This window comes from Anopheles arabiensis, chromosome 2 (assembly GCF_016920715.1).
Source record: "Anopheles arabiensis isolate DONGOLA chromosome 2, AaraD3, whole genome shotgun sequence".
Taxonomy (NCBI): Eukaryota; Metazoa; Arthropoda; class Insecta; order Diptera; family Culicidae; genus Anopheles; species Anopheles arabiensis.
In genome coordinates this window covers 50,764,453-50,789,886 of record NC_053517.1, presented here as the reverse complement: position 1 = coordinate 50,789,886, position 25,434 = coordinate 50,764,453, and the positions used below count along the sequence as shown (strand labels likewise).

The following is a 25,434-nucleotide window of genomic DNA, read 5'->3' as shown; positions in this document are numbered from 1 at the left end:
AACCATTTTGACAGACGATTAAGGGTGTGGCTTTAGGAACCATTCGTATCGATACCAATTTGGAAAACTATTATTTTATTTTAGTACGCTCGATTTGTATTTTTAAAATGTGTTGATAGTCAAAGAATATTGCAATCTTTTCCCATTTTGAAACAATTAATAACAACAATTGACAATATTTTTTTATATATTAGCTTATGGATATTGTAACTTTTTATCTTTAATAGTAATAGATATTAATAAGTGTTACACAAAAACTGAGCCTAAATTACAGCTTAATTGTTTTCAGTATTGTTTCTTAAGCTAGAAATGTTAAATAAATTTGAAATTGTTTACAAAATGTACGATAGTTGTGCTGACAGAGAAACGTTTGGCACCCCGGCCGAAGCCGTGGCATTCTAGAGAGCTTTTTCATCGGGTGTGGCAACAGAACGTCACAACAAACTTCTGTTTTGAATGCCGGACGTAAAATTCTGTATCATCTTTTTATTCTGCACGCCAAATTATCAAACACTGAGTTATTACGCCCAGCTGGTTCGAAGTGCCACCAGTAAATACAGTGAAATGTAAGTATCAATCCACGCCAGCATGAGTATGTAAGCAAATCACCACCGTCGCCCGATGGGCTGTGAACCAAAATACATGCCTTTTGTGGGTCTTCGGAAGATTTTGACATTTGTGGGTTTATGACCGCGTTACGGCTTGTCGGCAATCGATAACTAAGTGCTGGATTACGCGCGGAATGTGTTAAGTAATAACAAAAAGTGTCGATACCACGAACGCAGAGCGCTAAAATGTTCTGTTAGTGAAGGGGAATGCAAAAGTGTACAGTGCGGGCAAACGTTCACCGATCTACCAGCACACCCAAACAATGCTCTCCCGAGGCAACACCGCACCGATGTTCTTCCGGTTGCTGTCCAAGTTTCCGCAAGGCTTTTCCTTCTGCTTTGCGTACGGATCCGGCGTAAAGCAGCAGCTGGGCTACGAATCCGTTCGCTCGAAGCGCAACATGATCGATCTCATATACGTGGTAGACAATGCACACCGCTGGCACACGGCAAATCTGGACCAAAACTTTGAGCACTATTCCAGCATGCGCCTGCTCGGTGGAGGGCTGATCGCCAAGTACCAGGAATCGTTCGGTGCTCGGGTGTACTTCAACACGCTCGTGCAAATTCCCGAGGAAGACGTGATCATCAAGTACGGCGTCGTGTCTACGAAGGATCTGTTGGAAGACCTGTCGGATTGGCGCTGTCTGTATCTGGCCGGACGGCTGCACAAGCCGGTCGAGATCATACGGAACGCATCCAGCTCGAAAATTCAGAACGCAATGGAGCAAAACCTTCGCTCGGCGGTGCATGCTGCGTTGCTGCTGCTTCCGGAGAAGTTTACCGAGTTTGAGCTGTATCGGGCAATTTCAAACCTCAGCTACAGTGGTGACTTTCGGATGATTTTTGGCGAGAACAAGGACAAGGTCAATAATATTGTGCGGCCTCAGCTGGAGAACTTTCGCAACCTGTATTCAGCCACGTTCGAGGAGTTCCGTGGCTGCCTGGAGCTACCGATCGCTGGGAGCGACAATCAAATCTGCACACAGGACCTTGCGGAACCCACGATTCTGGCTCACCTGAACGGGCTGCCCAAGTGGCCCATACGTTTGATCGTCGAGCGGCAGACAAGCGGGCGCTACAGACAGGACACGGAAGACATACTAATAGGCGTGTCGCGTGCCACAAACTACCAGTCCATTGTGGCTTCGTGTCTCCGTTCGATTGTTTGGTCGAGTAGCGTTTGGCAATCGATTAAAAACATACCCACGGCCGGTTTTGTGAAATCCGTACGCTACAGTTGGGCCAAGGCGTTGAAAACATTTAGCTAGTAGGGCTAGTACGCGACGGGTTCAGTTTCAGGGATTTAACACTAGTCTAAATGAACTCAATAAAGATTTCAGATCATGTGTTATCAAACTATCTAGTTCACAAAAATGTATACTGTTTCTTTGTTTTTATTGCTAAGATAAAATGATCTTTCTGTGCATAGTGAAATATAAATCTATATTAAACAAACATTTCCTTTCGTTGCAGATGTCTGACTCAGACACGACTGATTCGGACTGTGGTGTGCGGTATAAGACGACTACTACAAGGCACAAACATTCAAGCACGGCACCTTCATCTTCGAGGAACCACTCAGAACGCTCATCGTATCGTGAAGATCACCACAGCAGCTCGTCACGATACTCCGATCGACGCCGGTATCGAAGAAGCCGAAGCAAAAGCCCCGATCGTAGCCGTCGTCGTCGAAGATCGCGTTCTACCGACTCCTCGTCACGGGCTCGATCCAAAAATTATGACGTCCAACGTTCGTCAAAACACGACGATTCGCCACGAAAAGAAGCTGTCCGTGAGAAAAAAGGGGAAATGCTTGATATTTCCGTGTCTTCCGTGTCGTCACAAGATGAACAATCAGAACAGCAGCATGGCACCGAGAACAATACATCTACCGAGTGTTTTGGGCCAGCCCTGCCACCCAGCACATTGACTAAAACATCCAATATGGAGCAGGAAGCACCGGACGCCACCCGCAACCCGGATGATTTGATTGGACCGGCGTTACCACCACATTTACTGAATCGTCAAGTAAACCATACCGATGAGCCCGCCGTAACGGAACCTCGGCGCATAGGGCCTACATTACCGCCAGGATTCAACTGCCCGCAAGCGTCTGACAATGAGCACGTATCATCTGAATCGGAGCTCTCACCATTTTCCGAACCTGAGGAGGAGGAGGAAGAGGATGGCGAGGAAATGGAGGACACTATTGGTCCGTTACCCGGCACATCCGGCTCACGAGCCAATGTAGAGTTGGAGCAACGTGCATTAGAGCTAAAGATTCGGCAGATGGAAGAGGCAGCAGCATTTGCTAACGGTAGTGGATCTTCCACCATGCCGAAAGCCCGCGAAGACTGGATGCTGGAGTTGCCGGATATACGCAAGATTAGCGATATGGGGCTAGGCGCGAGGCAGTTCCGTACGCGCGAAAAGCTCGAAATTGGCGATCGCACTGTTTGGACGGACACCCCGGCCGATCGGGAGCGGAAAAAGAAGGCCAGCGGTTCGGAGCGATCGTCCAAGCAAGTCGATGCTGAGACGGAGCGGGAACGGGAGCGTGAGCGATCGCTGATCGCCAAACGGGACAAGGAGCAGGAAAAGATGGTAAAACAGCATAAGAAGAAACACAAACGAGACAAAACATTGCTGGAGATACATCAAACTAAAATCAAGAAGGAAAAGGTACAATTGTTTGCATATTTTCTCTTCAAGTTTCTAATAACTTTTTGTTTTGCAGAAAGCATCTGGTGATAGTTCCGAGCCAACAAGAAGACCGTTCGATAGGAACCTTGATCTGCATGCCAATCGCTTTGACGATGCACAAAAGAAAGCAATCATGAAGAAAGCTCAGCTGCTAAATTCACGATTTTCCAGCGGCAGCTCGAAATATTTATAAACATTTCTCATCCAGATGAACCATTTCCGGCATTTCGTGGACGAATAGTGATAGTGTTATAAATTGTGCACAGCGGTGCATATTTTATACGTTTTACATTAACAAACATTATAAACCATTTTTATGTTTAATAAATATAAAGTAAGGATGTCTGACTTTTAAATATATGAAAATCTATTCAGCGTCTTGGTTTTTGTAAAATGAGTCCATTTGATAGGCTATACTACACCAATTGTACAATCATTAACTATAAAACGACAGGATTCGTAATTTCAAACGACTTTAACGTCGTTTGAAATCTGCCATGCCTTCGACAATATGAACCGGTTGGCTTTTACCGGTTCAACCGGTAAAATCAGAAAACGGTACCTGTCAAACCAGCTGTTTACAAACAGCCATTTTTGTTGGTAGAGCAATTTTCTCGATCCTCGTATGAAATTTTACACCCTATCGCTGCAATTACCGTGAATCTTTTGCTATAGTGTTCAGCTGCAGCATTCAACGAAGATGGCAGGAAACTTCTGGCAAAGCTCACACCACCAGCAGTGGATTCTGGACAAGCAGGATCTGATCCGGGAGCGTCAGCACGACCTGAAAACGCTCTCCGAAGAAGAGTACCAGAAACTCTTCATGTTCTTTGCCAACATCATACAGGTGCTGGGAGAGCAGTTGAAGCTGCGCCAGCAGGTCATTGCTACGGCTACCGTGTACTTCAAGCGGTTCTACGCGCGCAACTCACTGAAGTGCATCGATCCGCTGCTGCTGGCGCCGACATGCATACTGCTCTCGTCCAAGGTGGAAGAGTTCGGTGTGATATCGAACTCGCGACTCATCACCACGTGCCAGACGGTGATCAAGAATAAGTTCAGCTACGCCTACCAGCAGGAGTTCCCGTACCGCACCAACCACATCCTGGAGTGTGAATTCTACCTGCTCGAAAATTTGGACTGCTGTTTGATTGTGTACCAACCGTACCGCCCGCTGCTGCAGCTCATGCAGGACATTGGCCAGGAGGAACAATTGCTCACTCTTACCTGGCGGCTCATCAATGACTCCCTACGCACGGACGTGAGTCTTTTGTATCCCCCGTATCAGGTAAGAAACTCACGATTCTGTTTGTTCAGTTCTTCCAACACACATCACGCACTGGTACTGTTGTAACGTGTGTCTCGTTTTTTTTCTATTTTCCCTTCGGTTACCTGCGGCCAGATCGCTATCGGTTGTCTGCAGATAGCGTGTGTCATTCTACAGAAAGAGCTAAAATCCTGGTTTGCCGAGCTAAACGTCGACATGGACAAGGTGCAGGAGATCGCACGCGCAATCGTTAATCTGTTCGAGCTGTGGAAAGGATACGATGAGAAGAAGGAGATCCAGGCGTTGTTGGAAAAAATGCCCAAACCGAAGCCGCATCCTCAGCGGTGATTTGGTGTCGACCCTAGCAGCGATCTCGTACGGACTGGCCTGGACTGAATGCCAGTCAATCGCGTTCACCTTTCCATACTAAATAATCACGCACGCCCGCTCGATAGAGGTAACAGAACTGATTCCGTACATCGTACCGGTAGCTTGTAATGAAACTTGTGATTCCGAGACTTCTATGGGGAAAACACACATCCTTATATCACCTTGAACGAATAATAATTTATTCTACTTACGTAAATGAGTTTTTCGTTTCTTTCTTCATCGCCCTTCCGTCAGAAGACTACTGCGCAGGAGTGCATCCGAAACATGTTGTCCTGTCCACAAAGAATTCGTTTCGTTTTAAAACAAAGCAGCGTTCACAAGGCACGAGGCAGTTTTCTGTATTTCATGTATTCGACAGACTTCAACACAATAAGAAACATCCCGTAAGCAAAATGTAGTTCCGCCTATTATCTGTAGGCCGCACGATTGTTGTTGATTGAGACGGTGTTGTATTTCGCTATATGTAACAGTAAATTTAATTTACACTAATACTTGGAGGATCGGTCGGTGCTGTAATTGTACTTTTCCCAGTTCCCTGCTACCGAGAGCACATGATACGACCGACAGCACTCGTCGGCACTAAACACAATAAAAACGTATCAAAACGGATTACTATTTCTATATATTCTCTGTTCAGCTGAATAGCGAATACGCACAATATAAGAAGATGGAACGCGTCGTATCTTCCTGCTTGGAAAAAAAAAACGGTGAGTGAATTGGCAGTTTACGGTAAAGGGACAAAAAAGCATAGCGTATAGCGAAATAAAATCCAAAAAGTGACAGATAATGAAGCTACCAAAGAGTAACGAAACGATTGCTTCACATCCTACCAAATAAATTCCTCCGGAATATTCCTATTATCCGATGAGTGCAGATCATTGCTGTTAGTAGTTTTATCGATAAAAAAGACCGTGTGGATCCTGGTCAAACCACCAAGAAAGAACCTCCTCATCATTATCCTGTGCTGCACCACTTTTGTGCCTTATGAAAACAAAACGGATACTATATAAAAATACGCCCCAATTTTTAACCTTATACGCGCCTCCGTGCTGTTCGTGTGCTTGGGGACGCTTTAGGATAGTTTTTCGAGCAGTTTCTTTATCTTCTCGTGAGCATATCGTATCTTGGTGTACAAATCATGCGAACAGCCATGCTCTATTATCGTCTGGAAACGGTACGTGCGGAAGTTTTTGTTGTTGTCCATCAATGTTACGGCACGCATCAGCGGGCAGAGGATTATTTTTTGATGATCGGAGAAATTAAGCTGAAAATAATCAACGGTTGAGGTAAAAATTAAGCATAGTCCACCTAACAAATGATCCGGCTCCGCCATCCGCACTTACCTGAACAGTGCCGTTGGTTAGGTGCATTACGACCGCGCACATCGTGCGGAACCAGGTATGCATATGAGGTATACGGGAGATTTGATCGCTTTCAACGTTCATTACACCAGCGCCAGCCTTTACCAGATGCTCCATCATGTAGCGCTTGAAGTAGGTCAGCAGCTTCATCTTTTTCTCCAAATACGGCGGGAAGCTGTTCACGTCCCAGTACGATTCTTGGCCCTCCTTGTCAATGAAGTGCACGTTGCTGCAGAAAGTAAACGTTTCAAATGCAGTGCGTTTGGCAAAAACCTATGTCCCATGACAATCGACAATACTTACTGTCCATTGGCAAGCATAATCAGTTTGGTGGTGTCGTTGAACATAACACCCATTCCCTCATCGCTGAGCTGATACCCAAACCCATACTTGTCACTGTAGTCGACCCATTTCGACACCCAGAACAGTGGCTGGACGGCCGGATCTGTATTTTCGTCATCCAGATTACTTGCTAGCCGTGCTGGTTTGGCCAGGAACAGCTTCGTTAGTTCCCGGTGCAACGTTTCAATATCCGCCCGGTACGTATCGTTGTGGCGCGAAATCATACCGCTGGCAGTGATGGGATCGTGTAGATTGTTCTTCAAGAATGACGATTCGAACCGCGTTTCATCTGAGAATATCAAACGTATAAAACAACGCATTTAGATGTATCTCTACCACAGCTCCATCTGTCATCCCCCACCAAGGATATATAGCATTACCTCCGGCGCCGTTCATTTCCGATAGCGGCTTCCTGTTCATACGCTCCGCCTGCTCCAGCTGATCGGCTCGCGGTGCCATCGTAAGGCAGGAGATTGGCAACGAGTTCGGAATGTGACTGCCGGACAGAAACTCAAACTCAAACAGCTTGTGAATGCGGGGCCGCTTCATCGGATCCGACTGCAGCATGGCGCAGATCATTTCGGCCGCTGTGTTGCGAAGCGTGGGAGGCAGCCGGTAGTCACACTTCCGGATCCGATTGTACGTATCCTTCAGGCTCTTCGTCTCGAACGGTGGCTGACCGACCAGCAGCGTGTACATGACGCATCCGATCGACCAAATGTCCACCTCATAGCTGTGCCCCTTTTTGTTCAGTATTTCCGGCGCAATGTAGTTCGGCGTGCCGCAGAGCGTCTTCTTCCGCTCACCGTCAAACTCTATCTTGGTCGCTAGCCCAAAGTCACCAATCTTGACGTGCAGCTCATCGTTCAGAAACAGATTGCCGAGCTTCAAGTCCCGATGGATGATGTGCTTGTCGTGCAGATATTTCACACCGGTCATTACCTGATGCATGTAGTACCGGCACTCGTAGTCTGTGATGATCTTTCGACGCTTGTGCAGCTCCATCATGGACTAAAGGGGGAGGGAAGGACCGGGAAGGCGGGGGTAACAAAAGGGCAAAACATTAACGTTGCGCCAACCATGAACCATGGGAGTACACCAAGTGCCGGAATCGGCGCACCTACCCGCTTCTTGCACAGCTCAAGGACGATGTAAATGTTGAGCGGATCATCGAAGAAGCTGTGGAAGCCGACGATGTTTTTGTGGTTCAACGAACGATGAATCGTGATTTCCTGCGTCATTTTCTCCTTCTGGTTGTGCTTCATCATCAGCTTCTTTGAGACAATCTTCCCGGCAAATACCTCGTTCGTGGCCACGTCCACTATCTCGTAGCACTTGGCGAACCCGCCCTACCATCGACGAGGAGATAGCAAAAAGCAAAGAACCCCATTTTTGTAAACAACACACTCGTATACCGGGATGCTTCCCGTACGTAAATTAGAGGTTATATTACGGGCGGGCTCCCGCCGGAGGCCCTTCGACGAGGAAGATGAAGGACCGCACGGCGGAAGAATCGCCCGAAGCCGCATAGGAAATCGACTGACGGAAACTTACCTTGCCGAAGAACCGCATCCGGCGGTACGTCCGCTTGGTGCCGGCATCGTACAATTTTTCCGGAATGTCGACCGCTTTCTCATCAGGCTTGGCGACACTACTCATGTTGGTGGCTGTAGACACAAGCTGATGTGTTCTTTCGGGCCGGAAAAATGACTGCGCGCGTTACGCCAACCGAAGGTAACCGAAGACGTACACCAAGTAAACAGTGGATAGAGATCGATGGGCTTTTACGCTGTTGGTCATTCGATTTTACTTCGCACGAACTACAATGACTCCTGCCCCTGATGCTTGCTGCACGAAGAACTCGTTAACGCTCTTTTTGTGATCCTCTTCGCAGTCGTGTTCTTCGTTCGTTCTTTTCGATCCTTTCCTGGGCCCGTTTTTGGACACACCAATACACACGCACGTGCTGTCGCGCTTGCCGTGAATGTTAACGCTGTACGAAACGGGGGCAACCATGCAGGAATCCGATAGACTTTAAATCGATGCTTTCTTTGATCACTCGATTTGCACACGCGAAATTATATGTTACTTCCAGAGCAGCCAAGGGGGCAACAATGTGCTTCCACACAACAGGACGCCTTCAGTGCGCGCACACACACAGCAGCGAGACAAACAACAAGTTCGCGCCCGGTCCAGACGTTGACACAGCCGTTACTATTCGAATGGTGGCAGCCAAATTGGCAAACGGTCTCTGCTCGACAACTCTCCTCTCATCTAGCGGTTCGAGCGGTGAACACGGTGAAATCAGCAGTGGCGTGTGAATAATCACGGCATTAACTATTAACTTGCTAAAAGAGTGATTAATCTGTTACTGATTTTTTTATATCAACTTAGTTACACCCCAAGAAAACAGTTGAGGTCAGTTAGAGCGATCGAATTAAAAAGCCCGCTCAGGAATGTTTAATATGAACTGGTCAAAATTCGTTTTGTCCCAAACGCACCCGAAGCCCAAGTGTGCGGCAAAAGTGAGAAAGATCCACTCGAGTGAGAAGATATCACTGTAGGAAGTGAGAATATGAGCGGACCAGTGAGGATTATGCTTACTTCTTATTTAAATTATTGTTGATTTTTGTTTAATGCTCTAGAAAGTGAGCAACAAATTTTGGGAAAACGAAAAAAATCGTTCTCTAGGTACAATTAACTAGTGCTTACCAATGTTTTATTTTATATTATGCCTTTTCGGGAGTTTGTTAAGATGTCATATATATCTTAAGAAATTTTTACTTATTCAAAAATATTATAATAGTTTTGTAATCTAGCTAAATTATTGTCTTTTTTGTCTGCAGAATTTCCAGGTTTGGGAATTTATCATAATTTTACCGAATTTTATGATATTGCCTGGGTCAAGATCTGTCGGATAAAATTGGGATTGTCGGAATGTGTCAAATCAAGCGATTTTGACAAACAGCTGTCAAGTTGTGTCGAAAAAAAAGTGTGCTGCAGAAAACGCTGTCCAGAATAAGCCGTGTGTGGTTTTCGTCTAAATAACGGAAACAATTTCCATCGATTTCGGATTCGTACGGTTTATCTACAGATCGTCCAACAATGTCCACTGTAGCAAGTGCCCTAGCCTTGGCCGGCAACCGGTCGTCCGGAGCGCCCGTCCGCACACAAAATGGTAAGTGTATTGTCGGTAGGCCGGAATCGCTTTGTTTCCCTAGACCGTGGGTGTTCCGCATCACATGTTACATTTTTGTAGAATTTATGGAAAACTTCAATGACAATTGATAGAAATCATGTACCACTGCATGAGATCAAGCATAAAATGTACTCTTGGCTAAGAAAAATACCACTTTACTGTCCATGGTTCGATATTCGCTTTTGCCGGCTACATGTTTTTATCATAGACTGCAAAGTTACTCAAAGCTGTAGCAGGCAAATAACACGATTCGGCCGCAATTCATCCGTTTTATTAATTGTAACATTCCCCGCAATTAAACAATAGAGCGATTAATCCGTTTTCCACCTTGTTTTCCCGTGACTATCTCGCATAGGATGAGTCATGTTTCATTAGTGAGGTTATGTTGTACGACAACAGATTTATGGCCGGAGGAACAGTTCACTAACGTCCTGGTATTTTTCCCTTTGCAGTGATGGCCGCAAGCTCAATCGCAAACATAGTGAAATCCTCACTCGGACCTGTCGGCCTGGACAAGATGCTGGTGGACGATATCGGCGACGTGACGGTCACCAACGATGGGGCTACGATTTTGAAGCTGCTGGAGGTGGAACATCCGGCTGCCAAGGTGCTGTGCGAGCTGGCCCAGCTGCAGGACGAGGAGGTCGGCGATGGCACCACCTCGGTCGTAATCATTGCGGCTGAGCTGCTGAAGAACGCCGACGAGCTGGTGAAACAGAAGATCCATCCAACCTCGATCATTGCCGGCTACCGTTTGGCGTGCAAGGAGGCGTGCAAATACATTTCCGAGCACCTGACCGCCCCGGTGGACGATCTGGGACGCGAAACACTGATCAATGTGGCGAAAACATCGATGAGCTCTAAGATCATCGGTGCCGATGCGGACTTTTTCGCCACGATGGTGGTGGACGCAGCACAGGCAGTGAAAATCCTCGACCCGAAAGGCAACCCGGCCTACCCGATTAAGGCAGTGAACGTGCTGAAGGCGCACGGCAAGTCGGCGCGCGAAAGTATTCTCGTGCAGGGGTACGCCCTGAACTGCACCATCGCTTCCCAGCAGATGCCCAAAAAGATCGTCAATGCAAAGATCGCCTGCTTGGACTTTTCCCTGCAGAAGACGAAAATGAAGATGGGCGTGCAGGTGCTGATCACGGACCCGGAGAAGCTGGAGGGCATTCGCGCTCGTGAGCTGGACATCACGAAGGAGAAGATTGAAAAGATCCTGGCCACTGGCGTTAATGTGGTGCTGTGCAGCGGCGGTATTGATGATCTCTGCCTGAAGTATTTCGTCGAGGCCGGCGCTATGGCCGTGCGACGCGTGAAGAAGGCTGATCTGAAGCGTATCGCCAAAGCGACCGGTGCCGCGTACCTCACCTCGCTCACGAACATGGAGGGTGAGGAAAGCTTCGACGCCAGCTACGTCGGCGAAGCGGCGGAAGTGGTGCAGGAGTTCATCTGCGACGACGAGCTGATTCTGATCCGTGGCCCGAAAGCCCGCACGGCCGCATCCATCATTCTGCGCGGTCCGAACGATTTCTACTGCGACGAGATGGAGCGCTCGATTCACGATGCACTGTGCGTGGCGAAGCGTGTGCTGGAGGGTAAGAAGGTGGTGGCTGGCGGTGGTTGCGTCGAGGCGGCCCTGTCGATCTATCTGGAAAACTTTGCCACCTCGCTGAGCTCTCGCGAACAGCTGGCGATTGCCGAGTTTGCCAAATCGCTGCTGGTCATCCCGAAAACGCTGGCCGTCAATGCGGCCAAGGATGCGACGGACCTGGTGGCGAAGCTGCGTGCCTACCATAACTCCAGCCAGACCGTCGTCGACCACGCGCAGCTCAAGTGGTACGGGCTGGATCTGATCGAGGGTGTGGTAAAGGACAACAAAAAGGCGGGCGTGCTCGAGCCGGCAATGTCGAAAATCAAATCACTCAAGTTCGCAACGGAGGCAGCGATCACGATTCTGCGAATCGACGACATGATCACGCTCAATCCGGAAGAAAAGGGAGGAAAGAACTACGGCGATGCCTGTGCGGCCGGTGAGCTGGACGGTTAGGATGTGTGCAGGAGGGTGAAGCAACCGATCATCGGCATATGATCCTGTTTTCAACGATCGATCAACATACGTCGCCTTCAGCAGCAGCATTTTTGCTACACATACTTTAAGCTTTTATTCTAACATCTGATCATTTGGCGCCGTGCCGATTCGTGGCGAGCGGAGCAATATTATTGCACCATTCGAGTTTGGTTTTGCGTCTGTCTCGCTAACACCTCGATTCATTACTATTCACACTGATTCACAACACACCGGCAACAGGCAAACTCATGTTACTCTTACATACTTTTAATGAGTTTCACATGCGTGCATTTTTCTTTCCTTGTGAAACAGTACCGAAATAAAACTGTAACTTAATATCCCAGCGGGTTTCTGTTCAACGATACTTAGAAAGAAGCGATTATGAATTGATTTTCCGACCGACAGAGCATGTCGAACTCGTGGCCGCAACCAAGAAGAAGGTGTTCGAATGTGTTCGGAGCCGCAGAATGCATCGTTGGTGGTTGGCTAAACCAGATGAAGAAGAAATAATGATTCTTCATACTGATGCCATGCTCGTTCCCATTCCTAATTGTAAGTAGTTGATTTAACAATTTTACAATCTGAAGCATATATTTTCCCAAAAAATCAATGCCCAACATTTTAGAACATTATTATTCTAATTTTATGTCCAATCTTCGTCATTATTAGTCTTTCGACAGCATTGAAATTTAATCAGATTTCAAACATAAACCAGATTATTTGTATCAGGGAAGGTGTTAGTGATCTACAGCGATGAGTGTGCCTTCGCTTGAGTCAAGAGATTTCAAATTACAATTTAGTTTACTCTTGCGATCGAAGTTGTTTGCTTTACACCACAACCTTGAGCGTTTGCCCATGCGGTGTTAAATTAATAACCAATTTTGTCGCGCCTTCGTTCTTCCTTTGCGAGTAATTGCAAAGCATCAGCATCCAAAGGGATGATTAATCTTCTCCATCGATCTTAGAACCAACCCGAATGAGATCAAAAATAAATATACGAATGATTTAACTATTACGCATTTTCCTCCCTCGCGCCTAAGCGTTTCGTTGGACAAATTCTTGCTCTTCCAACAAAAAAACAAACACACACAGACAGAAAATGCAATCTGCAAGCCGATGTTGTTTATAAGCATACAGCACGACCGTACCGGCCCACCTACAATCGGGTGTTATTTTTACCTACTGCACCACTGCCCTATTTAAGCGAACTGCCTCTCGAAAACGGAGACATGCCCTTTGAACGACCACTAAAACTGTCTCGCACACGCCGTGCAGGTTGGAAGTCGTCATGTTAGGTCTATTTTTTTTTTTAAATTGGGAGACGTAAGAAAAACATCTCTCTTCAAGATTCTTGACCCGGAAACGACACAACTCTGTGATCAATCGGTCTTTGGGGACCCCGTACCCGTTTGTAAACTGGCGATGTGCGTTGGATTTAACGGCGATCCATTTTGACCGTACACGTTGGGGCCGGGCAATGATCGATTGTTTACAAGCATCTGGCCCGACATGTTCATGATGGATCGCTTCGGGAATGGTTTTCCAGCCCCTGTGGGTTAGAACCCAAGAAAGACAGACCAATTTCCCAATTGCTGTCTATTGCAGTGATGCAAACCTCGGTACGATCGTACAATGTACGATGCTACTTGTTGGTACGGCTGCTTGTTGGTTGCACCTTATTTTCCGTTGGCCAATCGTTCGTCCTGATCATTCGGCGGTTCCTTCTATTGCATGTGTTCTGCTTGCAGTACAGCAAGCACGTGATCGCCGGTACCGTTAACACTTGCGACAACACACACACACACGCTTCATAAAGCGTTCATGAAGGACACGCTCAAAACTGCTTAAATGTTCTTTTCCTGTTAATGAAAAGTGTCCCGTACGTGTGAGTGTGTTTATCTTCTAAATCCTAAAAGAGAGCAACTCAAACCCGCCGACCTCTCTGCCGGTGATAGTGGTGTTGGTTGGTTGGTTGCGTTCCCACTGGTAACGACCGGGTTTTGCTCCGGATTTCTCATGTCTTGCTCTTACGACACGACCACGTTCAACAGGAACGAATCATCCAAAAAACCCCCCCGCCCATAGAAGGTGGATGGTGCGTTTTTCCTATAAATAACCGTGCGCCTACGGTACCACTCAAGCCGGCGGGCGGGTTGGACCACAGTACACAATACCCCGAGCGCGGAGAAACGACCGTGTAAAAGCCACAGTCCAACGGATTCCTCAGCTCGTTAGAAAACGCATTAATGGTTGTGGTGCAACTCAATTTATAGCCAAAAAGAACCCCTTTTTTACACACACACGTACACACAGTACCTATCACTCCACATCCACAGGTGCTCCCACAATTCCGCTTTCGGAGAGGAGCATGAGGGAGTTAAAGAATGCAATTGATTGCCGTATCGTGGATGCAGCTAAATGCATCTCGATGAAAGGTTTCCGGAACATGGCTTGCGCAGCTGGAAATGGAACAAACGCATCTTGAATGGTCGGCTGCACCGTTAACAGGTCTGCCGGAAATGAAACAAGGAAGGTATGCCGGTGCATAAAAAGTATAGTATTGTTGCAGAGCGCAATTGATCGGGGATGATCTTCGCGATCCTTGCAAGATACAAAAACACGACAGCATGATGGGTGCGTACGGTGAGAAAATCCGCCATGAAGGTGCGTTTGTTTTTCCGCGGGGAGGGTGAATGAAGTGCCCGAGGATGGTGGTCCGTGCCGCCGATACTACCGGCAAATTGTCTTCGAACGGCCGACGAAGTCAGCAGGCAATGTGATGTCTCGGACCCATGTGGCAAAAATAGATTTTCATTTCGGGGAGCAAAATTTATTCAGCATTCTCAGCGCGCGCGTACGTTTCTCAATTCGGTGCGCGGTAGGTTCTGGGGCATTGGGTAGTAGTAGTAGTAGCAGTAGTGTTTGTACTCCTGCTTTTGGCTCCCCGCCGGCGTCCGTTGCGTACAGGAGAGCGGAAATACCGCACCGCAGCGGTAGAAGACACTCCGACGATCTGTGCAGTGCGATCGTACGCGGTGCGAAATCGGTCGGCTACAGGTGGCAGATACGCAGGCGCGTCCGACCGTTGGCTTCAAATATCGTGTCGGCAAGCAGCCGGGTCGGACGAAACGGCAAGAACCGATCCCGAACCAGTTGGCGGATGTTTGTCGGTTTAGCTGGACGTTTCTGTAAGCACGGTGTACCGGTGTGTCGTGTGATAGTTCACTAAGGGGAGGGTAAAGGTGAAAATTCCATACTTGAAGCTAAGACGGTCCCTGGAGGACGACAAGAAGAAAGAAAAAAAAACAAACCGTTGCGATCAGCGTGTTAGTTATCGCTAGATCGCCCCAAAATACTGATCCTGATCCTCGTGTCCGCATGCGAGAGCTGAAGTGAGCCCCACAGTGCAGGCGGAAGGAATTTCGGTCTGCGGTGGATTTTCGCCAATTTCGTTGCGTGTTGCGGCAGTGAGTGGTCGCTAAAGAATTTCGCTACGCCACGCTGCCTTCCCATTTCCCAAAAGGGCGGACATCAGAGGGAGCCGGTTCGGTGCGGGACGGTGTTGAGCGTGGTATAATTAATCGTAGCATTTGAAATACTTGTGCGCTTTTGCTTCGTGAATTCTAGTGCTTTCGTGTCGCGCCGTGGGTTGCCACGTCGGTCGTGTGTGTGCGTGTGTGTAGGCGTGTTAAGTGACTTTAACCGAAACCGAAACCGGGTGCCGGGTGCGTGCGGCTTCAACTTCAACACAAAACGGCAGACAAAATGTCGGACCTGGACGATATGAGCAACTTCGATGCGTGGTTGGAGAAGGACTTTCTCAGCAAAATCAACCGCCTCGAGACGGAGCTCGAGGATCTGAAGGATAAGAAAAACAATCTTGACAAGGATCTGAAGAAAAAGACGATCGAGTGTGATATCCTGCGGGCGAAGGTCGGGAAGCTCGAGCAGGTGCCCTCGAACAATGCGGCCTCTAACGAAAAGATCGAAATCCTGGAGAAGGAGCTGAAGCGCAAGACGATGGAGCTGGACATACTGCGCTCGAAGCTGTCGCAGGCCGAAACGAACCCACAGGCCTCGCTCGACCTGACCGAGCGTGTGAAGCAGCTCGAGAAGGAGCTGAAGAAGCGCATCATCGAGAACGGTATACTGCGGGGCAAGCTGACGGAGGTCGAGAGTGAGCCGCAGACACCGGAAGCGCAGGAGAAGCTCGACGAGCTGGTGCGCGGCCTGCAGCGCACCGAGAGTGTGGTGCTGCGCGAAAAGGTGAAGGAGCTGGAGGGTGACTCGGAAGCGTCCGAGCGCAACGGTGAGCTGGAGCGCGAGCTGAAGAAGAAGAACATTGAGAGCGATATACTGCGCTCGAAGCTGAAGCAGTTCGAAAACACGCCCTCGAACGCACAGGAAGCCAACGAGCGGATGCGCGATCTGGAGAAGCAGGTCAAGAAGTACCAGATCGAGGCGGACATTCTGCGGGCGAAGGTGAGCCAGCTGGAGAGCGATGCGGCGACGCGCGAGGACGAAGAATCGACCGAGCGGATCGAGGAGCTGGAGAAGGGGCTGAAGAAAAGCACCACCGAGGGCAATATGCTGCGGGCGAAGATGCAGATGTTTGAGAAGGAGTCGACCGCCACGCAGGACTCGAACAGCGAGCAGATCGAGGAGCTGCGCAAGGGGCTGAAGAAGAGCACGACCGAGAGCCAAATACTGCGCTCGAAGCTGACCGAGATGGAGAGCAAACAGGTGCACAGCGGGGCGAGCAGCTACAAGATCGAAACGCTCGAGCAGGAGCTCAAGAAGAAAAACATCGAGAACGACATCCTGCGGTCGAAGGTGGAGCAGCTGGAGCGCGTACCGCTGGCGGACAGCCCGGCCAACGAGAAGATCGAGGAGCTGCAGAAGGAGATCCGCAATCTGAAGATCCAGAACGACATTCTCAAATCGAAGCTGAACCAGGCGGAGGACGAACCGACCACCACGCAGGAATCGACCGATCGCATCAGCGAGCTGGAGAACGAGCTGAAGAAGCGCGTGATCGAGAGCGACATCCTGCGGGCGAAGGTGACCCAGCTGGAGTGCGAGCTGTCGCCGACCAAGAACTCGAACGAGCGGATAGAGGATCTGGAGAGCGAGCTGAAGAAGAAGACGCTCGAGAACGACATCCTCAAGTCGAAGGTGAGCCAGCTGGAGGGCGAAGTGATTGCGCACTCCGGTGGCAGCAAGGCGGACCCGAACGAGATCAAGAAGCTGAAGGAAAAGCACGAGGAGGTGATGAACAAGGCGAAGGAGCTGCTGTTCGAGCGCACCAAGACGGTCAAGACGCAGGACATGCAGATCCGGGCGCTGCAGAATCAGATCGAAAACATCAAGGAGGTGGTAGCGGTCACCAAGGACATGCTGAACATCCGCAACATGGAGCACGAGCAGCTGCAGACGCGGTTCGAGAACATTGACTGCAAGATGAAGGCGGAGCGGGAGCGACAGACGCTGCTCGAGAAGAAGCTGAGCGTCTCGCAAAAGATGTACAATGATCTGCGGGAAGAGTACACGACACAGCTCGAGCTCTTCAAGGTTAGTTAGGCGTTCTGCGCACGGCTGCAATGTTTGCGATATTTATACCAGTCGCCAGTTAGTAGTGCGCCGCTGTGGCCGCCGCGGCGCTGAATCATACTGTGGCCGCATATAACGCTGCATACTTGCCACCCCCTGTTGCACTTGTGTTTTTTTTTCTTCTATACTTTCTCTCTCTCTCTCTCTCTCTATTTTCGTTGGCAAATTTTCCACTAATTCTTTTCACATCACGCAATGCACTAGTGGTACTAGCAGCACTAATACTAATACTACACACCACCACAACAATCACTACACCATCTCTACCCAAATGGCTCACAAATCGCTGCAGCTCATACGCACGCGTGCGCGTTGCATCTTTTAGGAGGAAATTCAATTTTGGTTAATGCACTTCAGGTGTGGAATGCAACTGAAGTGTGTGTATCACGCCGTATTTTACGCCATTTTTTCAGTACCGTATCGAATACTTTCTTTGGCATATTGCCGGTGTCTGCGTCATCCTTTAATTTTGAACTGTTAAAATGCTGAGAGCGATCAACGATCTTGCTTAAAGAATAGTTAAACTAAGTTAATTGATCTTTTGTATACTGTCTCGGAAAAGCACATTAAGTTTAATGCAATATTATATTTTTATGTTATTTTAAAAAAGGTAACCCCTATTTTCTTTGTCTTCTGCTTCTTCTATTTTGCGGACATGCCGGCCTATACACAGGCAATGAAATAATTCATTACCACACGCATTCGGAGAGTCAAGAGTCCTTGTTACGGCGAGACGGTCCATTCTAGGCTTGAACCCATGACGGGCTTGTTATTGAGTCGTTCGAGTTGAGGAATGTGTCAAGGGACCCACCCCTGTTATTTGTACACTGTTGTAAATGACATGTTGTAAATTTATTTGTTCATTATTGTACTATTTATTGAGTTCGTTTCATTATGTGTGTATTGCATTAGTTTATCTCTTGTCCATCTTGTTGCTCTATTTATCGTTTAAGGTTTTCCAAACTAGGTAGAAAAGAGGGTTTTGGGTTGCATACCGTCGATTCATTGCTGTACCATAATCATTCACACATATTACATCAAATTATAACCAAACGAAATATAACGGATAAAGCATTAGAAAATACGCTTGCTTCCTGTCTATCGTAGCACGGGAATCGTAGTCTTTCCTTTGCAAGCTGTTGCCTACACAGTTGTTAATGTAACATGTACGAACTATATATTTGGTAACAATTTTAAAAGAATCTGATCCAAAAACCCAAAATTATTTCGACCAAAGCCAAATGCCAACAGCGAATGAAACTCGAAACCCCGAATGGAAAAAAACATACCCGCTTTTTTAAGAAGATCACACACTCTATGTTAAATGTGTTATTATTTATCCTTCTTTTTCTTCACACTTTTCAGAAAACGGCGGATCGAGCTGGGATTGATTTTCCATGCTTGAAAAAAACTGCACATACAAAGAAATGATTCAAACCACTGACCAAACTATATCAACGGACGTGTGTGTGTGTGTCACTCTCTCTCTCTCTATTATCACCCGTGCGCCCACTAAATCATTCTTGCACTACTCGCTTACGTTCTTAATATCTTATTATATAGTTTTAGTACAATATCTTACGATAACAACACTCCACACACGCAAAGAAAGTGAGGTAATGTGGCTGTTCAAATGCGCGTTCCGCAAGTTCCGCATCCGGTTTCATTGCATCCCAAAACCACCACTACCACCACCACCATTTTATTCAGTTCCTTTTCTGTCCGTTGTGTCCCAGTCGTAGTTTCAATCCTTGGCCGTAGTTTGCACTGCAGTGGTGTTCGTGCTGTTGTACAAAGTGTAATGAAGACTCTCGGCAACAGTAGTGACAGCTGTAGTAGTAGTAGTAGTAGTAGTACCAGTAGTTGTAGTACATAGTGTATGATTATTGTCCACGTGGTGTGTACTGTTTGGGATTGTAAATCTGTCCGATCGTCCGATTTCTGTGTGCTTGTGTCATATTGTGTCATATGGCTTTACGTGTCCCGTTCTTTTTTCTTCTTCTTTTTCATTCTTCCCCATATCTCATCGATCATGTTTCTAATGACCAAATCTTCTCAAACAAACTTTCATTCAAAGGATTCTTCTTCATCAAATTCCAGGAAATCCAGAAAAATTACGCCGAAAAGATCGAACTCATCAAGGAGGAAATCGAATCCGTCCGGAATGGTGCCAAAAATTGATACATCTTCCTCCTCCTACCGGCAGGACCAGCAGCTGCCGACCGTAACCGTGGAAGATCACTTGCGGAGCGAGCTGGAAGGGCGATCGTGTTGCTGCACTGTGCAATAGCAACAGCAACAACAAGCTTCCTTCCCCTACCATTTTTCTTCCCTTTCTGTGCCGGGTTTGCGACAATGCCACTTGTATTATCGCACAACCGTTATTGTTGCCAACATGCCCACATGATCAACCGCCCAACCGAGCGTTTGTGTAGCTCCACTTTTCCTCCCTTATTTTATTCCTGTTCCCTCACCCGGTCTCCCCCAAAACAAACTGTATTTACTGCAGAGTTGTACTTTGCTAGGTACTTCAAGGTTAATAGGCCAAAAAATAAGTTAACTTACTATATAAACGAATGAAAAATAAATAAAATAACTTTTACCCTCTTCTGCCATTTACCACCGTTCGGGGAGAAAGAAATCTAAGACGGATTTTGCATTAAAACAAACAAGACCGCTACCGTAACTAGTTTATTTACCACACCGTCCTAATGGCAACCGATTATAGGGAAGGTGCCGGAACGTACTTCCAGCTATTGCCACCCTCACTGTCCACGCACTCGAGCAGTTTGCCTTCGACGGTCAGCTTCTTCAGGTGATGGTTTACATTGTACGCTGCCGCAGCCCACAGCTGTTCCGGCGTTTCCTTGTACACCGTTCGCACAATGTCCATCTCGTTGTACTGCTTGTCCGGATTGGCCTCGAACACGGCGAAGATTTGCTTCTCGCGATGATTTCGATGATTGATGTATTCCGTCACACGTTCGGCTGGATCCTGCAAAAATCGATCAGAAAGGCATTAGAGCACCGACCTACAGCGAATCGTGTGACCGATCGACGCCAGCACTGCGAAACCTACATTTATGATGTTACCATGCCCTGGATATATAACGGTGGGGTTAGCGTTCAAAATCGTTTCGAGACTTTTCATGTACAGGTACAGATCCTCGAACACCGTGGTGCCCTCTCCCAGGATGCAATCGGCACTAAATAGCGAGTTGTCATCCTGCAGCACCAGCACAACATGATCCGTCGTGTGGCCCGGTGTGTGGATCACCTTCAGCGTTGCACCCTCGGTCGTGAATATTTGTCCGTCTTTCAGCTCCTTCGAGCGTTGTATGCTTTACCTCCGGTTCTGGAGCATCCGAGCGAGGAAATTTCCAAACGTTGCATGTATCTATAAATTATGGTGGACTTGTAAGTGGAATGATTCATGGATACGCTTGTACTGGGCCCCGGGCCGCGTTTACCTTTATTGTCGATCACTTCCAATATATCATCTACCCCGCCCACATGGTCGTGGTGCCAGTGCGAGATGATAATGTCGTTGATCAGGACTCGTTCGTCCATCAACACTTTTTGCAGATGGCCAATGTATTCCTTCACGTTCGCGTCCCCAGTGTCCAGCAGAATACGCCTGCGGTGAATGGAAAAGTGATACCACGATAAGAACGCTGTTACGAGAGCTGCCAGAGAACTGCGTAATTACCTTTTGCCACTGCCGATGAGATATGTATTGGTCCCTTGCAGCGTCATTGGGCTGGGATTGCAGCCCAGAATACGGATAAGCCGGGAAGAAATTCTACTCACTGCCGGTATTGTTGCCATGGTGCCAGTAAAATTGAACGGATGAACGGATGCACGGGTTGCGTAGCGTGTGCGGTTAAAATAATCGTTTTCTACTCTTGATCATCGGCGTTTCCGGCGCAAGTCCTTCCTCGCCGGGCGGTCTGGTGATGAAGATTTCCGAAACAAACTCTTCCGAATCAGACTCACTTTCACCGTGGTTGTGGTGTTCCTCCTGTTCGTCGTCGTTCGCCGCTGCAGTGGCGGAATCTGGTTCCGATACGTCCGGCTCGGGAACGGGAAGCAGGTGGGCAGGGAATCCTATCGTTATGTTCTCTAGCTCGATCGGGGGCACCTTTACGCCTTGCTTGTGGTACAGCTTGATAAGAGAATCGTAAATTTCGTCTGCCGCTTTATCGGCCACTGTCAACAGTGAGAAAAGTGAGTGCGTTTGTTCGGCCAAGCTGTCACAGTCCGCCGTACAATCACGCAACTCGGCCCTGGCGGCCGTTATCGCTTCCCGCACCGTGTGCTGCCTCAGCTCGTCCTTTTCCACGTACCCGATGGCGAAAGTGGTGCACTGTTTGCGCAGTGTTTTGAGCTTGGTGTCGATTTCCACTGCCTGGTCCTTTAATGCGTTAAACATGATTCGTTGGTGGCGTTTGGCGCACTGTTTATCGCAATATTTTGAAGCGCTGGCAGTTGTTTGGATTTTAGTTTTGACAACCAGCACGTGCAGTGTTGCCAGCATTGGGTTAAGATTTTAAACAGAGCATCGTTTGAAGAGGGAATATTTTTATTTACACAATTTCAATATGATATATTGGAAAAAATATGATTATATTTTGGTGAGCGAAACAGACTGTAATTTCATTAGTATGTTATGCGATTTTATTCACACAAATTGGATAAAAAAACGGACACGAATAATCGAGCATCGCCCGATGCTGAGCCAGACGTCAACATGACATACGTGCCGCGGTTCTGTCAGCAAAAATAACGCGTGTCGAAATCCACAAAAAATCGAGCTCCGGCACTCGTCTTCGGTGTGGAATTTATTGATTTTTCCCCTTTTGCGCTTCGCACTAGTCGTCGTTGCAGCGATTCTTGTTCGTTTGTGAATAAGATCTGTTTTCGTGGCATCGTACATCGTGGTAAGTAAATCATGCACATCGTTACATCGATCCATCGCCCCCCGAAATGCGTATGGGCGAATGTGTGGTTAGAAAGTGGAACCGCCAGCAAATTGTTGCACAAATTCTGCACGTTTTCTGCCACAAGGACTGGCTAGAGGTCAGCAAAGCCCACCGGGGAAGGGGTACCGAACCGCAGGGCTTCGACTCGTGCTGGTCTCGTATCAAGCGCTGGTAGTAACCATTCTTCATTTTGCTTTTCGCTTCCGACAGAGAGACTATTAATAAAAGCGCAAAATGGCTGCTGCAGCAATGGCACACGAGAAACTGTGGACGGAGAAATCCACGATGAACGCGGCTGAGAAGGCGTACCACGAGTACATGTCCAAGGTAGGTAAAACGATTCGCGCAAAGTGTTTGGTTTTCCGCAGAATTTGGTAACGTTCTAGTGCTGAGCAGCACACTTGTGCCCCGAAAGCGAAACAACACTCGGTAACAATTGTCGCGTTTGTCGTTCTTTGCCAATATTTAAAACCACTAACCCACCCACCCCTAAAATTGTATGCAAGCTTTCCGCTGCGGGGAAGATGGAGTCGTCCGATGGAGTGGCGGCAGGATCAAAAATAGAACAGCCGAAAAAGGGAGGAAACGCTGCCGCACCGCAACAGTCACAGCAGCGGCAACAGCAGCAGCAGCAAGGTCAGCCGAGAAAGATGGACGTTGCGTCGGTCGAATCTTCACCGCCACCGGCGGCGGCAGCAGATGCGCCGAAATCGAAAAAGGACAAAAAGAAGAAGAACAAGGGCAAGAAAGAAAGTACTCCAACCGATACCGAGTCTTCCGAGAAGGCAGCTAGCACGGATGCAGTGCCAGAGCCCCAACCACCCGTCGCCGAGCCGGCCGAGGTGCAGAAGGAAACGGGCAAGAAGAAGTCGAAGAAATCCAAAAAGTCCAAGTCGCAGGAAGATCCATCGTCGGTGCAAGACAACGATAATAAGTATCAGGAGACTGTGCAGCAGCAGAACGCCAAGAACCAGAAGGAGAAGGAGAATCTGGCCCATAAGCTGTGCGACAACATAACGGAGGAATTGAACAAGGTGGTTCTGCGGCGTGTGTTGTGTGGTCGTTGTGTTTTGCCCCAGACTGGACATTGGTCGGGCTGGTTGCGTTTTCTTTGGTTCTTTTTTTGTGGCTGGCCTGTTGTGCTTCGGTTCTACCTATGCTTGTTTCGTTAATTTCGATTTGATCTTCAGTATTCTTTGCTAGTCTTGTCTTAGTAGAGTTTGGCCATCTTTGTACATATGTTGTTTCCCTGGTGTGATTTATGTGAATCCGTTTAGTTTTTTGTCGAGACCGACGGGGGTGAACAAACCCCGTTATAAGCCGCTGATGAAACGGCTGGGCTGTGGACAGTTTGTTTTTCGTTCTTTCTCTCTTTCTTTCGTTTTCTAGTTAGTATATAGTTAGCACCATAAAATGGTTTTTGTTTTGTTTCAGCACCTTTGTTTTAATTATCACGCTTGATTTTTTTTAGGATTTGTTCCGGTGGCTTCTACTCATTACCGTTATCTCATTGTTTTGCAGATCAACTCCGTTCCATCTCAGTGCACTTTGGCATCGGAAATTTCGAAAGCCCGGCAACACATCAAAAATTCCCTCGAACGGGTAGGTGTAAACGCTCGAACTTGATATAGTAATTTCCTACATAAATTCTACTACAATATTCTAATGCATATCTCCCTTCAGATGGATGGTATTGCCGCATTGGCAGCTAGCCCCGGAGCCGAGTTGCTGGATCGTTTGTCCTCGGTGGAGAAGGAAAACGAGAAGCTTCGCTCGATTATTGATGGACTGAACAACCTTGTGATTGACCTGCACGAGCGCGTTCGCTCGCTCGAATCGGGCAGTGGCAAATCGGCCGCCCCCGCCAAACCCGCTGCCGCCGCGCCCAAGCCTGCCGCCCCCGCCAAGAAGGCCGAAGCGGAAGACGACGACGACGATGTCGATCTGTTCGGTTCGGAGGATGAGGATGAGGACAAGGCGGCAGCCGAGTTGCGCGAAAAGCGTCTGGCTGAGTACGCGGCGAAGAAGTCGAAGAAGCCGGCCCTGATCGCTAAGTCGAACGTTATCCTCGACATCAAGCCATGGGACGATGAAACCGACATGAAGGTGATGGAGCAGGAGGTGCGGAAAATCAGCGCCGATGGACTGTTGCTCGGTGCGGCCAAGCTGGTGCCGCTGGCGTACGGCATCCACAAGCTGCAGATGTCGTGCGTTATCGAGGACGACAAGATTTCCGTCGACTGGCTGCAGGAGGAGATCGAAAAGATTGAGGATTACGTGCAAAGTGTGGATATTGCTGCATTCAACAAGATTTAACGTGTGTGTGTGTGTATGACTTCCAGCAGTACCTTCCCGGGGGATTATCCGGCAACACATTTTTAATCGATTTTATCACATAAATAACTCAAGACACGACAGTAAAAACTCGGAGGCAGAGATGAGATGATGAAAGGCGGAAGAATCGAACAAAGAACGCTGGTCGCCATCTTTCTACCTTAGTGACGGTTGCTTCTTTCAAATTGAAAGTACATTAATGAAATATTCTATCCTATTGCATCTGTGTAAATCCGAGTTTGATGAAGTAAACACACATACCTTTCCCACATCTACGTAGACGCATTTGGGTGTTCATAAATGAATGTATGCGAAACAAAAGTAATGCTTAAAACATGGTCGTAAATAAAACCAGGCTCTGGAAACGGTACTGCCTTTCAAAAACAAAAAAATAGTTGAACCAATTAAATGCTCGATGAAAAAGAGAAAATGTTATGAATATTATTTTTGGAGGAATGCTTGCGTTTTTATTTCGATTTTTAGAGACGGTTTCATATTAACACCTTTTTCCTTTTTGCTTAATTTGGCTCAGCAAAACACAAAACGGTGCCACAAAAGGCA

General features: G+C 47.8%; 8 protein-coding genes across 11 annotated transcripts; 6 read left to right on the top strand and 2 right to left on the bottom strand.

The window, feature by feature from the left end:
• The first annotated feature begins 424 nt into the window (after nt 1-424).
• On the top strand, nt 425-3,680 carry LOC120896298 (GPALPP motifs-containing protein 1). Its single transcript, XM_040300302.1, has 3 exons — nt 425-566; nt 2,085-3,293; nt 3,349-3,680. The coding sequence occupies exons 2-3, from the start codon at nt 2,085-2,087 to the stop codon at nt 3,505-3,507; spliced, it is 1,368 nt and encodes a 455-aa protein (XP_040156236.1). The 5' UTR covers nt 425-566; the 3' UTR covers nt 3,508-3,680.
• On the top strand, nt 587-1,982 carry LOC120896299 (phosphatidate cytidylyltransferase, mitochondrial). Its single transcript, XM_040300304.1, has one exon. The coding sequence runs from the start codon at nt 872-874 to the stop codon at nt 1,877-1,879; it is 1,008 nt and encodes a 335-aa protein (XP_040156238.1). The 5' UTR covers nt 587-871; the 3' UTR covers nt 1,880-1,982.
• A 218-nt stretch (nt 3,681-3,898) lies between the features above and the next one.
• On the top strand, nt 3,899-5,170 carry LOC120893392 (cyclin-C). The gene is made up of 2 exons (XM_040295233.1): nt 3,899-4,602; nt 4,717-5,170. Exons 1-2 carry the CDS (start codon nt 4,015-4,017, stop codon nt 4,927-4,929), a joined length of 801 nt encoding a protein of 266 aa, XP_040151167.1. The 5' UTR covers nt 3,899-4,014; the 3' UTR covers nt 4,930-5,170.
• Nucleotides 5,171-5,280: 110 nt separating this feature from the next.
• LOC120893390 (serine/threonine-protein kinase polo) lies at nt 5,281-8,333 on the bottom strand. The gene is made up of 6 exons (XM_040295231.1): nt 8,229-8,333; nt 7,799-8,023; nt 7,055-7,685; nt 6,636-6,963; nt 6,315-6,561; nt 5,281-6,235 (listed from the first exon to the last, which is right to left on the bottom strand). Exons 1-6 carry the CDS (start codon nt 8,331-8,333, stop codon nt 6,044-6,046), a joined length of 1,728 nt encoding a protein of 575 aa, XP_040151165.1. The 3' UTR covers nt 5,281-6,043.
• Nucleotides 8,334-9,640: 1,307 nt separating this feature from the next.
• LOC120893391 (T-complex protein 1 subunit alpha) lies at nt 9,641-12,290 on the top strand. The gene is made up of 2 exons (XM_040295232.1): nt 9,641-9,852; nt 10,326-12,290. Exons 1-2 carry the CDS (start codon nt 9,780-9,782, stop codon nt 11,924-11,926), a joined length of 1,674 nt encoding a protein of 557 aa, XP_040151166.1. The 5' UTR covers nt 9,641-9,779; the 3' UTR covers nt 11,927-12,290.
• Nucleotides 12,291-15,070: 2,780 nt separating this feature from the next.
• LOC120893518 (restin homolog) lies at nt 15,071-20,164 on the top strand. Of its 3 annotated transcripts, XM_040295471.1 has the most exons (3): nt 15,071-17,518; nt 18,923-19,026; nt 19,658-19,771. In XM_040295471.1, the coding sequence occupies exons 1-2, from the start codon at nt 15,713-15,715 to the stop codon at nt 18,986-18,988; spliced, it is 1,872 nt and encodes a 623-aa protein (XP_040151405.1). In that variant the 5' UTR covers nt 15,071-15,712; the 3' UTR covers nt 18,989-19,026; nt 19,658-19,771. The 3 variants fall into 3 exon arrangements, with proteins under 3 accessions (XP_040151405.1, XP_040151403.1, XP_040151404.1); XM_040295469.1 differs by lacking the exon at nt 18,923-19,026 and having other exon boundaries at nt 19,635-20,164; XM_040295470.1 differs by lacking the exon at nt 18,923-19,026 and having other exon boundaries at nt 15,074-17,518; nt 19,658-20,164.
• A 45-nt stretch (nt 20,165-20,209) lies between these two features.
• Nucleotides 20,210-21,996, bottom strand: LOC120893519 (beta-lactamase-like protein 2 homolog). Its single transcript, XM_040295472.1, is given in 5 exon segments — nt 20,210-20,552; nt 20,637-20,892; nt 20,894-20,954; nt 21,028-21,194; nt 21,267-21,996. Coding segments are annotated over 5 exon segments (876 nt in total). The 5' UTR covers nt 21,386-21,996; the 3' UTR covers nt 20,210-20,279.
• A 310-nt stretch (nt 21,997-22,306) lies between these two features.
• Nucleotides 22,307-25,265, top strand: LOC120898107 (probable elongation factor 1-delta). Of its 2 annotated transcripts, XM_040303496.1 has the most exons (5): nt 22,307-22,497; nt 22,750-22,866; nt 23,046-23,573; nt 24,061-24,141; nt 24,223-25,265. In XM_040303496.1, the coding sequence occupies exons 2-5, from the start codon at nt 22,774-22,776 to the stop codon at nt 24,853-24,855; spliced, it is 1,335 nt and encodes a 444-aa protein (XP_040159430.1). In that variant the 5' UTR covers nt 22,307-22,497; nt 22,750-22,773; the 3' UTR covers nt 24,856-25,265. The 2 variants fall into 2 exon arrangements, with proteins under 2 accessions (XP_040159430.1, XP_040159431.1); XM_040303497.1 differs by lacking the exon at nt 23,046-23,573 and having other exon boundaries at nt 22,311-22,497.
• The last annotated feature ends 169 nt before the right edge of the window (nt 25,266-25,434 follow it).